General features: G+C 47.6%; 1 protein-coding gene across 2 annotated transcripts in view; it reads right to left on the reverse strand.

The window, feature by feature from the left end:
* Positions 1 to 12,929, reverse strand: part of SLC9A7 (solute carrier family 9 member A7) — a 139,087-nt gene that overhangs the window by 39,744 nt on the left and 86,414 nt on the right. For both annotated transcript variants that reach the window (XM_045995562.1, XM_045995561.1), the window contains exons 6-12: positions 12,562 to 12,667; positions 12,127 to 12,268; positions 10,312 to 10,417; positions 8,957 to 9,045; positions 8,751 to 8,864; positions 5,829 to 5,940; positions 2,021 to 2,174 (exon numbers count right to left, since the gene is read on the reverse strand). In XM_045995562.1, coding sequence (XP_045851518.1) covers positions 2,021 to 2,174; positions 5,829 to 5,940; positions 8,751 to 8,864; positions 8,957 to 9,045; positions 10,312 to 10,417; positions 12,127 to 12,268; positions 12,562 to 12,667 — 823 coding nt within the window. The remainder of the gene's footprint in view (positions 1 to 2,020; positions 2,175 to 5,828; positions 5,941 to 8,750; positions 8,865 to 8,956; positions 9,046 to 10,311; positions 10,418 to 12,126; positions 12,269 to 12,561; positions 12,668 to 12,929) is intronic.

Here is a 12,929-nt window from a genome sequence, read left to right on the forward strand (position 1 = left end):
GCCCCACATTGGGCTCTCTGCTCGGCGGGGAGCCTGCTTCCCCCTCTCTCTCTGCCTGCCTCTCTGCCTACTTGTGATCTCTGTCAAATAAATAAGTAGATAAAACCTTTTTAAAAAAAGATTTAATTTATTTGAGAGAATAATAGAGTGAGAGAGCAGGGGAGTGGTAGAGGGAGAAGTAGGCTTCCCACTGAGCAGGGAGCCCAATGTGGGACTCTGTCCCAGGACCCTAGGATCATGACCCAAGCCGAAGGCAGACACTCAGCCAACTGAGCCACCCAGGCACCCTTAATCTTGAGATTCTTAAAGATTCTCAACTGTGTGCAGGGTAAACCTCCTTTCTTACCTTTATTCTAACACAGAACAAAGATGGTACCATTATATGTGTCAGGTTTAGGGCCAAAAAGCTGTCCATTTTCTTCTTTAGGTTCATATTCCCATGATGAATTATTTTCCTTAATACAACTCTTGAGATTCATACCAGGAACTCAAAGTTCTGGTCATCCCAAATTTCACGACACAGAGGTGCTCAACACCATCCACCTTCTCACAGGTGGTCAAACACAGCGGCTCAGCCTGTGGACTGGGTGCCAAGACTGCTGGGGCCCAAATCCCGGCCCATCCCCCTAAAGCTCTGTGACCTGGGCAAGTTATCTCTCTGGGCCTCAGTTCTGTCAACTCTGAAATGAAGAGCATAGTCGTAGCTTCTCTACAGAATGTTATGAAGATTGTCTTAATACAGGCGCAGCACCTTGTACAACGCCTGTGTCACACAAGTGTTAGCTATTATGGGACTGCCACTGATCAGCCCCGAGGAGCTTCTGCAGACCCACGAGGATGTGAGGCTGAGACTTGCTAGGCCAGAAACGGTGCCCCTGGCAGAGGCCAAACCCAGAAATCCCTGCCTACTATCAAGACAAAAGTCCTTGAGGGGGCTACGGAGGTCTCTCTAATTCCAGTTTTCTCCCAAATTCCAGTCCCCAGCCCCCAACTAAAGTAGGCTCTGCAGCTGTTGTCTGGGCGTTCCATATTCCGGAGAAGGGAATGCGAACTAAAAGGGGGCAGAGGAAGAAAAACAGAAAAACATCGCCACCTTGTGGCTTTCCAGAGAATTCCTCTTCACACCACACACTGCCGAGAGCCTTGTCTCCGGGGATCACGTTCAGCCTCCGCAGACTCCAAATGGATGGAGGTGGTGGGGGTGCCTCCCACGAGCAGAGCACACCCACTGAGAGCTGAAGGGACTGCAGAAGGTCTGCCGGCATGCTTTCAGTTAGCATTTGGGGAAACCGAGGTCCAAAGACATGTGAAGGGCTTGCCTTGAACCAGAGCCAGAGCTAAGCTCTGGGACGCCTGACCTCTGTTCCAGCGCCCTAATGTGCTGGGGCTTGTCAGTCCCTCTGGGCTTCAAACACTCTTAAAAAACAAGAAAATCAAATTTTTGTCAGGGCTCTCAGTCCTGACCAAGCTGCAAAACCACAGGCAGGGGACATACATGAGGCTGCAACAGAGGATGGTGACACAGGAAATGTCACCTCTTTGGTACGCGTCAGCAGAGACAAGCAAACAATTTCCTCCTAGAAACAAAACTCGAATTGTCTCTTTTTGTTTCTGGTGGATGAGGCGGCTCTGAAGGCCAGAGGCGTGACTTCACAGGAACGTGCACTGCCTGACTTTGCCGGCAGTGACATCCATTCTCCTGCCTGCGGCTTTAAGACTTTGGAATTCTTGCCCTAGTGTCACTGTTCCAGGAAGGTCCAGGTGTTTCTAAGGCCTTGTGTTGTCGCACTGACAGAAATTTTCAAGGCCACCTTCTTTTTTTCTCATGGAGAAGTCAATATTCTGAATTTTTCCTCATTGCTTTTTATATTTTCAATCCCTCCCCCAAACCCAACCCAATACAACCCTGTTAAGAACCTTCCACATACTAAACTACTCCCCCACCACACACACACACCTGCACCAGGGTGGGCACAAGTGACCCAGTTAGACACAAAACTGACCATGGTTTCAAACTGACCTTATGTTAAGCCACGACAACATCGGCGTCGTGCCTCCACCAATGACCCAAACGGTGAAGAAGACAATGAGGAGCGTGGTCGTGAACATCATCTGGCGGGCATAGGATGCGGTGTCTCGGATGGCCAGTGCAAATGCCATGGCCCCCCTGAGGCCTGCAGGGACCGGAGAAGAAGATTTGGTTACAAGGCCAAATGACAGTGTATCCTCGAATGCACTGTTGCCACCTGGGGCTAATGGCTGGACCCCACGTGCTGTCTCATTTGGAAAGAAGAAACTTAAGGGCATATGGTTTTCTCCTGTTGGACCTTTATCTGTTTTCTTTTTTTTTTTTTTTTTTTGGCAAAATGCCCGTAATGTAAGGAGAAAAACATCGCACTATTTTGTATGGCCCATTCTAGGACAACACACGCTCTTATTGCTGAAATAGTTCTGCTAGGAGCATGAAGGAAAAAGCAATGTAAATAAAAAATAAAAACATAAGCTCTCTAGGTCTGTGATCCCAGCACTATATGGTCATCATAAATGGAAGTAGCAGGCTAGGTATGAATATGGCAAATGCATATTTGTGGCTTCTGTGCCACGAACCACAGAGCAGGTCAGCATTTCCTTAGCAAAGCCACACAGAGAAGCAATGATATAACTTGATCTACATCAGGGGCTGGCAAATTTTCTGTAAATGGTCAGATATTAGAGATCTTAGGCTTTATGGGGTAAGGGGGGAAAATTAAGAATAATGTGCAGGTACTGATGTATAAGAGAAAAAACAGATTCCCACAAAATTTTATCGACAAAAACCAAGAATGGACTCATAATAACTGAGTACAGTTTGTTGTAATATAGGTGTGTTAATGCAAACAGTGGGATTCTCTTGGAGGACGAGATTTCACCTGATCGGATTTCAAAGTCAGTGTCTCCTCTCATGACGCGGACTGTAGATGTCCATCGGTAAAAGCCATTCTGAGCCATGGCGTGTATGACAACAGACAGCAGCCAGATTGGACCCCAGGACTACAGTTCGCTGACCCTTCACCCACATTAACGGGCATTAAGATTAGGCACCAAATACTTAGAGTGAGTACAGCACAACCCGTAGGGAAGTTGAATCACTATGTGTACATCTGAAACTAACATAAACATTGTGTGTCAACTTGACTAAAAACAAAACAAAACAAACAAAAAACCCTGCCAAATAGAAATTAACCTTATGTAGTTAAGTTACATTCTTACGTTTAATTTTAAAAGCGTGTTTTGATCTACATAGTGCAACACTCACAAAAGAATTGAAACAACTGTGAATATTCTTAATATATATTCACAAATATTTGTTCTTTTATGTGAGTTCTCATATTTTTATTTTGCATTAGATTTTACTTATGTTATAGTTAATAAAATATTGTTTGTTTTTAAAAAAAAAGATTAAACAACCACATTTTAATGTTTGCCATTCTAAGCTCTCTTGTTCCTTCTTCAAAGCACACTCCTCATTTGTTTTAAAGTAAAGAGTGACTCCATGGTCTTCAATAGATACCTGGCATGAGCTCCTGTTCACCAGCGGTGGGAGGGGGAGTACACGACAACTGTGGATGTTGTATGAGAGCAAGAAAAGTTATATGCACTGTATCTGTTTGTGTAGTTTCCTACCTTTCCTGATAATTTCGCAAATTCGCTAATCTGAGAACTTCACGATTCACTGCAGAATGACTCCCCAAAAATGACATGAAAAAACACAGTTAATGTTTTCTGTTAATCTGTGCTAGGGAGACACTTACGCACATCTAGAGCGCCGACAGCCACCACTGTCAACAATCAATATTTAAACCTCTAAAAGGATGCTGTCTCCAAGAACAAAGCGTGGGGGTCAGAGAGAGACAACGTGTGCTACAGTTGTCTTAATTTTATTAGGTAAACACTGTATGCTATAGAGAAGCCTAGGATTTTTCATCACTTTAAAGAACTGAGTTCCTTTCGATGGTGAGATTTGCTCCCAGCAGGAAGTTACTTTTACAGGAGACGATATCTTTAAACAGCTCTGTGTACATCACAGTCTTTTAGTACAGAAAATAATGAACATACTTTAAATTTATCCAGGTGCCGAGTTATCTCCAGCTGGCCTCGCTCTTTCCCAGCAGCCCTTTCTTGATATGGAAGGAGGACCTTGGCGTGCCCTTCTCAGAAACCTCTAAAGTTGCCCGGCTGCTCTCGAGTCCAGCCCAACCTCTTGGGCACAGCACTGGGGCTTCCTTGGGGTCCAGACTCCAACAGTGGTTCTCAAAGTGTGGTCCTCAAACCACTAGCAGCAGCAGCAGAAGCAGCCAAGAATACGTGAGAAGTGCCCATTCCTGGGGCCCCTGTACCTGCAGAAGCACTCTGGCGGTGGGGCCCCGCGAGGGCCTCTAACCAGCCCAACAGGTGGTTCTGATGCCGCCTGAGCTCCCAGCAGCCTAGATGCAATTTTCCCCATCCAACCTGACCCTCTTTCTGCATTAGCCCCTGTGTCTCACAGCGAAAGCACACTGCTGCCCTTCCTGGAAAAAGCCTGGCAACGCGCTCCTGATTGTCCAACCTGCTGCCTCACAAAACTCATTTCTGCCAAACCCAGGACGAAGGCTGCCACCTCGGTAAAGATGGCCCCAGGCCCTCCTCTTCCCCACCTTGATCGCAGTGTGTCATGCTCCCTCCAGAGGAAGTCAGCTCTTTGCTCACCTGCCTCCCCCACAGCAGACGGGGAGTCTGGCAAGGAGGCGGTCTTTGTCCCCCCCAGAACCCAGAGTGCTGCATTATAAAGAGGATGCTGTGTGGACAGCTGTCAGAGTGAAAGACACTCACTGCAGCAGGTGGCCTGTTTCAGTGCAGAGGTAAGCAAGTACCACACAGACCAACCCAGAAGACTCTAACACCTCCCTCCCCCATGAGAACCACCACGTTGCAGTCAAGGGCTGCTACTCACTTTGCCTCCTGTACAGTCCCTCCCCATCCCCCACAGAAGACAGAGGTACCTTTAAGGATCCCTGTCGCCTCCAGCAGCCCCACCAGCTCCTCCCTGTGCTCTACAAAGACCCTCTAACTTGGGTCTCATCTATGACGCCTGACGCTTACTGCACCATCAGCTCAGGCCAGCTGCTCTCTCCTTCCTTTACCTCCGCGTATTTTACTGTCCTTTGTTCCCTTGGTGGCTTCCGCACACTTCTGAGCTTCATGGGGTGGCGGGGGAGGGTGGTGGATGTGGGAGACAGCGTAGATCAAGCAGCACTATCACAGCTGTTAATTGCCAGTGTGGGGCTCATCTTGCTTATGCAAGTGGTTTTATGGTTTGGTTGGTTTTGTGTTGTTTTATGCTTCAGAGAAAGTTGGAGCTGGGAGGAACCTCAACTAAGTAGCTCAATTTCATTATTTTACAAGACTGGATACTGCAGCTGGGAGGTACTGAGCGACCTGGCCTGTTTTCTTTCTCATTAAAGACCTAGAAACTTTAAGTCTGGAGCCCTTCTGGAAGATTAAGGGTTACGAACACCAACCAGAAAATAATCCAGCACTTTAAATACTTGTAAACCTCTAGGTCCCATGGGTGGCAGAGGTAAAAACGAAGATGCGGCTATTTTGGGGGCGAACGTTCACATTTGGTAGTACAGCTTGCAAAACCAGAGTTAACTCTAGCATGTATGTCCGCCTACTCAGCACCGCAGGGATACAAAAGAATCAGGCGTCTGAACTTCTGGCTCTTTGTGGACCTTATTGAGGATACTTTAATCATGCTAGCATTCCTGCCAAATAAAACTCATTTTTCTTGACATTGTACGTTTTTTTACCTGAAAACATCATCATGTGTTGAAAGTTCCAGCCAATCTTGTGCCTTCTGCCCAAGTTGAGGAAGAAGGAGAGCGGGTAGATGTGCGCAGCTCTGCCCAGGAAGATGGCGACCTGACCACCAGGTGGAGGTTAAGGACCCAACAGCTTTCTAGAAAGGCATCTTCCCCGAGCCTCTGGCAGAGCAGAGAATGTTAGCAATGCTGTGACCCCTCATAACCAGGAGATAACTGCACAAAGACCTGGATGGTCGCAGGAGGCAGCCAGGCTGTCCAGCCTCCCCTGAAACAAGTCTCAGTAGCAAGTGGGGATTCAGTTAGACAGCTTTCCCAGCCTTCTGGCTCCACCAGAGTTCATTTCGAACCTTTTAAATGGGCTGTTGTAACTTCTTCTTTTAAAAGATTTTATTTATTTATTTGAGAGAGAGACTATGAGAGCAAGAGCACAAGCAGCGGGGAGGAGGCAGAGGGAGAGGGAGAGGCAGGATCCCCGCTGATCAGAGAGCCTGATGCAGGGCTTGATCTCAGAACCCCAGGATCGTGACCTGAGCCGAAGGCAGACACTTAACCGAGTGAACCACCCAGGCATCTCTGTCATAACTTCTTGATTTAATCACACTGATGTGGACCAAGTTTCCCATCTCTCTAAAAATAAGTCCAGAAATAAACTCGGGCACCACGGCAGGGGTTGGGGGGTGCATTGAGAGGGGCAAATAGTGGCTTGGGCTCCATGAGAAGGAAAGTCACAAGAAGAGCAAACGCCTACCCTCCAGGTCAAACGGTAAAGAGCAAATGTCCTGGGTAAGAGCGCATACGCTTCAGTCAGAAGTAGAGAGCAGGGGCCGGAAAGGACCAGGAAGATGCTACAAGTGAGACGCTTTGTGCAGACACACAAAGGACTCAGGCCACTGAAGGAGCACTCCTAGCCCTCGTAAGACTCAACGGGAGGGGGAGATTTTTCTACCTAAGTGGCTCAAAAGTCTTCCAGAGGAGAGAGCCATGGAAATGGGGGAGTGTGGAAGGGGAGCTCTGCTGTGGACAGTGAAGAATTCAGGGAAACAGGTCATCCTTCACTTGCTGAGTTTAGACTAGTCTGGCAGAGAGCCGCATGCTGCCCTGGTCGCAGAAGGAAACCGCGGTGGGAGCCGCCGGGACAGGGAGCTTCTGGGCCAGCCGAGCACCAGCTGCTTCAGGTGCAGCTGTTTCAGACACAAGCCAGGGCGGAACTGCCTTCTGCCTCCTCCAGGGTAAAGGACTGACTGTTTTTCTGCTTTTAGTGTTGTTGTTTTTTTTAATCTGTGCCCCTCCCAACCCCTCTGGTTCTGTGTTGTGTTGTTTTGTTTCGAACAGAAGGAAACAGGTAGTGCTTAGAAAGCACATTTTATTCCAGAAGCCACAAAAGGTCCTCAAGTGGTAAGGGGCCTTCGGGACTCCCAGGGGGCTCCTCCCACCCCCAGATCGCCCTCCCAGCAAGGCCCTCCTCTATAAACAAGGGCTGCTGCTCTCACTCTCTCTCCCCAGATGCTGTGCTCCGAATACAGATCTAGAGGACATGTGAGGTCTTTCTGGAGCGAGAATGCTGATCCCCCAGGTTTTTAGCTGTCAGTCTTGGCGAGCATGTAAATCCATCCAAAAGAGCCCCAGGTGAAGGAGATAGCACTCTAACAGGAAGGACCCCGCACAGCAATAGGCCAGCCACAGTCACTATCCAGCTGCTTGGTGAGTATGCCCTGGTCCTCAAACCCAGAAGAGAACAACACTCCTTTTTTTTTTTTTTTTTTTAAAGGTTACCCATGAGGCCTCAGAAAAAGCAAGTGTAAATGCCCGGCAATAGGGGACGCTGGCTCAGTGTTTACAAATCTAGGCTGAGCTGAACTGCTACCGTTCCAAGGCCCAGAGGAATTCACATCAATGAAAACAATAGGATCGGAGGCCAAGTGAGCAAAACTCTGAGCTGTCCACCCACAGCTGGGCATTCGCATCCCTCCTTTCTTCAGAGAAGCCAATCCCTCAAACAGTGTCTCTCTTCCAAAAACTGCACTCACCATGGAACTAAGTCAAGGAACCAAGTATTTTTCTGTTTTGTCTTTTCTTCCTCTCCTTTTTCTTTTCTTTTCTTATTTTTTTGGAAAAAAAATAAAGGGTGTCTTCTCCACTGTGATCTATCACAGCAGGTGTGCTCCAGGGAAAGCAGATTCATTGCCAGCAGGCCTCTCTCGGCAGTGTGAGGAAGGGCTGCCTGTGCAATTGGGAACAAGCGTAACAGAACCTTCAGGTGTTCCAAACTGGGAACCTTCTGGATTGGAATTCATGTAGCAATGAAATAAAAATGATTCTGGGACTGACACAGTGGCCAACTTGCAGATTTGCTTTATGGGGCACCTGGATGGCTCAGTCCATTGAGCATCTGACTCTTCATTTCAGCTCAGGTCACAGTCTCAGGGTCCCACGTCCCACGTGCCATGTCGGGATTCAGCGCAGAGTCTGCTTCCCCCTCTCCCTCCCCCTTTGCCCCTCCCCCTACATGCAGAGGCACATGCGTGCTCTTCTCTCTCTCTAAAATAAATGACTAAATAAAATCTTTATAAATAAATAAATACATAAGATAAATAAGAAAATAAACAAATAAAATAAATAAGAAGGGTGGTCTATAATATAAGCTACCACCTGCCACGCACCAGGCTAACAGGAAAACTGTCTCACACAGAACATGCAGAGAGGACAGCCTCAGATGAATGCCAATCTTTCCATCGAATCCACTGAGTTTTATGAACCTCGTAAGCCTTCTTTTTCTCATCAGGAAAACACCATCACGAACCAGCACTGGCTGAGTCACCCACCCCAAACAGAAATTCTTCTTATTATAGCTTCCTCAGCAGTGGTCACTTGTCCACAGACAAAACAGTAGAACCAAAAAAAGGATACAAAAGCTCCAATGATGAACACAGGGCTGAAAACGTGCTTCTGGAAGGTAAACAGCGCCAGGCCCATGTAGGAGAAGATGAAATTCTCTGCCAGGAAGTGTAACACCTCAAAGAGCTGCACGGGATGGGAAAAGGAAGCTGTAAACCCTGTGAGGTGCCTCCCTTATATGTACAACTAACTGGTGAAGACCCAGGGCTTGCTCTCACCTGCTTCGTTCGACTTCGTGACTCCACCGACAAGTTGTTGTAGGTGTAATGAGCCTGTGTGATTCCACAGAAAAGGACAGCCACAACGCCTGGTGAGAGATTTTTGTTTTAAGAAAAGAAAGAAAAAAAATCAATGGGGAAAAAAGTGAAGCAGGAAAAAAATCCCCACTGAAACAAAAACTTCAGGTGGGCAAGCCCAATATATCCAGCTTCCTATACAGTTTGGAAAGTTTCCTATTACTGAAAGTTTGGAATAGTTTGGCAAGTTTTCCTATGGCCTGCCCCCACCACTCATACCAACCTTCCCTTCTTCTGTCTTCCTTCAAAGCCAAGGTGCCTGAATTCCCTCTTTGCTCCAGTTTTAAGGGCATTCTCTCTCCTCTAAACTCCCACTGAATTTGGCATTTAGCATTCACTCTTTCCAAGAGGCTGTGGGGCGCTTCATATCCATGGGACCATCATATCCTTTTGTCATGTTCCGCTCTGCTCTTAGAAGCAATGAATTTAATTGCAAGCAAATGCTTTCTGTTTGTGCATGGTCTAGGGTTTCAGACAAAATGGATCCGGAGTACTGTGCCATTTTTTCCCAAGCCTTGGTTACCTTGATTTAGGATTAATGATAACCATTTTGTTGTGCAAGACAACTGATGTACCTGGACTGTGCCTTGACCTTTACAGATAATTGCCAAAGTTTAAAGAAGTGGGGTATATTATAAGGCTGCCTATAAAGACATGTTGCATTATTTTGAAAAGAGAATTAAAAGGGCTTCCCAACTACCTGAATTATGTATAGCAATTGTACTTGAGTTTTCTAGTGGAAAAAGTAATTTTTTTTTTTTTTGATGAGGGAATGGGAAGAACTACAACCACAAGGTTACTTATACTAATACATGAAACTGGCATCATAAACACATAGTATTGAAAAATAAAGATTAAATAAACCAGAGCCAAAACAAGGATGAACTGTTTTCACATTCATCGGAGTAGATATGAAATTACCCTTACACAGATACAGATTTTGTCTGTTGCTTGTTACTGTTCGTGAAAGCAGGAGCAATCTAAGGGATGATAACAGCTAGGAGGTTAATATGTTCGTTAACCTCTGCAGCTAAACATCTGCTTGCAACTGGAACCAGTACGCAGAGACAGCTGAGCTTGAAGCAATAAATTGCATCCTTTAAAAATGTGTAGCTCTGGGAAACAAAACTATTCCTCAGGCAGAACACCAGCCTCGCTCGGCAACCCTCCATGCAGACGCTATGGGAGCCGTGAATGAACGCTGCGATCTCCCCTCCAGTTTGCGCAGCCCTGGCTGCCAGGAGGGGAAGGGTAGCCCACGGGTAGTGAAAACCCACCTGTGAAGCCACAGGCTTCCGCCAAAAGGAAGGTGCTCCAGGACATCAAGAAGAAGAGTGCCGTCTCCAGGAGGGGGAAGCAGTGCAGTTTGGTAAACTTGGTCACGTGGGCCCCTGTCAAGGAACTTGGCTCTGGGAACAAGTTATGGGGGCCACCAAGAACCACACTTGGTAAGCCCAGGACCCTCTTCCCTAAGGGCTACCCTTTCCCTACAACTCTTCTTCTGGGGACCCCAAAGCTGCTGCTCGGTTTTTAAAGCAAGAAAAAATAAGTTTTCTGGTAGAAAAGAGGTTATCAAGGGTGGGAAAGAGGAGAGAGAGGGGTATTGTTTCTGTCTGCGATGATGAGAAAGATCTGGAAACAGTGGGGACGGTGACACCAACAATGTGGATGTACTTAATGACACTGAATTATACACCTAAAATGCTTCAAATGGCCAATTGTGTTATACGTATTTCACCACAATTTAAAAAGATAGTAATGTAACATACCCAAAGCCATTTAACTGTACACTTCAAAAGGGTGAATTGTATGGAATGCAAATTTTACCTCAATAAAGTGGTCTTTAAAAAAATGGAGCTTTCTAAAGCAATGGGAAATAGGTTTTCTGTGCTCCTTGCAATGCCCAGGGCTCTGAGGGGCACGGTCTTGGCCTGAGGGGTGACTGGCAGGGAGTTCTAACAGCACTGGGGGTACCTCAGGCAGGGCCTGGGGAGGGAGATGAGGACAGTGAGACTCTGACCTCTGTGGGCTGGTATGACCTGAGGCCAACAGCAGGTCCCTCACGAATGCATGAGAAATGAAGAAATAAAACGCACAATTCCAGGTACTGGTGTCACTTTCGGGGACAGAGAGTCCCCTTGTAACACTGCCCTTCCAGTGGGCTAGCATGGAAGCCTTTCCTGAGTGCTCTCACCGAGTAGCCTGAGTCCCCAGGGCATTACGGGGACCTCTGGAAAGGAAGCGATGGATCTGGGCCATCCAGTAGGGTAGCCACTAGCCACAAGGGGCTCCTGAACACTGGAAGTGGGGCTAGTCTGAGTTGGGAGATGCTGCAAGAGCAAAATGCGTGCCACGTTGCAGAGGTTTATTACAGAAATTGCACGTATGAAATCTCAGTGATAATCTGGATTTTGACTGCAGGCTGAGATGACATGGCTGGCAGCTGTGGCTCCCGTGGCATCGTACTGGACAGTGGGGATCTACATGCCACCGAAAGAACATGTGACGAAGTACTCTGCACACCTGTCGAGGGGTGGTCTGCTCGGTCCGTGCTTTGCTTTACTGTTGCTTGGCTGGTTTGTGAAGTGAATAGGATACAATCCTTCACTTATGGGAGGCCACCTTGCAGTAACAGCCACTGACGGCCCCAGGCAGTTACCGCCAAGGTAGCCCCTGTGACCCACAACAGCTGAGGGCAGGCTGCAGGCTCCAGGCTCCAGTACTTTCCGGCCTGCTCCCTCCCGGCCTCCTGGCTCTCTCCCCGACTCCAAAACCAACGTCCTCCCCAAACTCCCATCTCCAGCTGCTCTGCCGGAGGGAGAGAATGCAGAGGTGGGAATGGAGCTAAGGCTAGAGTCACACTCCCAGACATTTTCTCAGAGGCCCAGCTAGCTACAGACTCGACTGTCACATTTCACCAAAGGGACACATTTCAGGAGCCCCCACCCCCACCCCCTGAGCATCGATTAAAGATTCATTTCTGGAAGAAAAAAAAGAAACCATTTCTGAGAGGAAGATCCGAGACCTTGCTCTTGCGAGTGTACTAGCACGTGATCCTACCCAGGCAGGGGTGGAAAGCACAGGAAGGATATTAGAGCAGTCACAACGCCCGTCACGGCTCCCATGGTGAAAGATCCACTAAATATGCCTAGAAAAATGCCCACTGATTTAAAAAAGGCAGCAGCGTCAAAGGCATGCGTGTTCAGCCCCGCTGGCTGGTAGGCAACAATAGACCTGGGGTTTAAAAAGAAGAGAGAGTTAAAACGGAGCACGCCCGCTTTACACAATGGTATCCACACTCTGCCCAGCACTCCCCGTGCTGTATGCCTTTAACCCGCAGCCCTCGTGTCATGCTGCCATCAGCATTTGGATCACTGCCAAGTGGACAAAGCAGCGTAACTTTATCAGTGGAGAAAAACACCCGGTTCAATCTTTAACACTTTTAAGATAAGCGTCTGAATTGAGCCCAGAGCCTTTCGGGAAGCCGGAGGCTCTCTTCCCCAGGGCAGAGTAATTCTGTTACTTACGAGGACAGGACAATGGCAACAGCATCATTTAGGACGCTTTCCCCGAACAGAAGCGCATAAAGGTCCACGTCTGCGTGCAATTCATTAAATATTGCCAGTACAGTCACTAAAAAAGGGCAGGAAGCACATCAGTGAGTTGCAGCTTAAGCCACCGGTGACAAACGTATCGAGCCAATTCCTACCTTTGGTGGAACAGGGCAGTTTGGGAGACAAATGAAACAAAATGAAAATGACAGTCGTCCTGATCTGAGTGAGGTCTGATAGGAGGCTCCATTCTAAGAACACCACCTCATCACCCTGCGCTCTCCAGTGCAATCGCATCACACTCGGAAATGACCTCTGTTACAGAACTTTAAGAAATAATCACA

This window comes from Meles meles, chromosome X, assembly GCF_922984935.1.
Source record: "Meles meles chromosome X, mMelMel3.1 paternal haplotype, whole genome shotgun sequence".
Lineage (NCBI taxonomy): Eukaryota > Metazoa > Chordata > Mammalia > Carnivora > Mustelidae > Meles > Meles meles.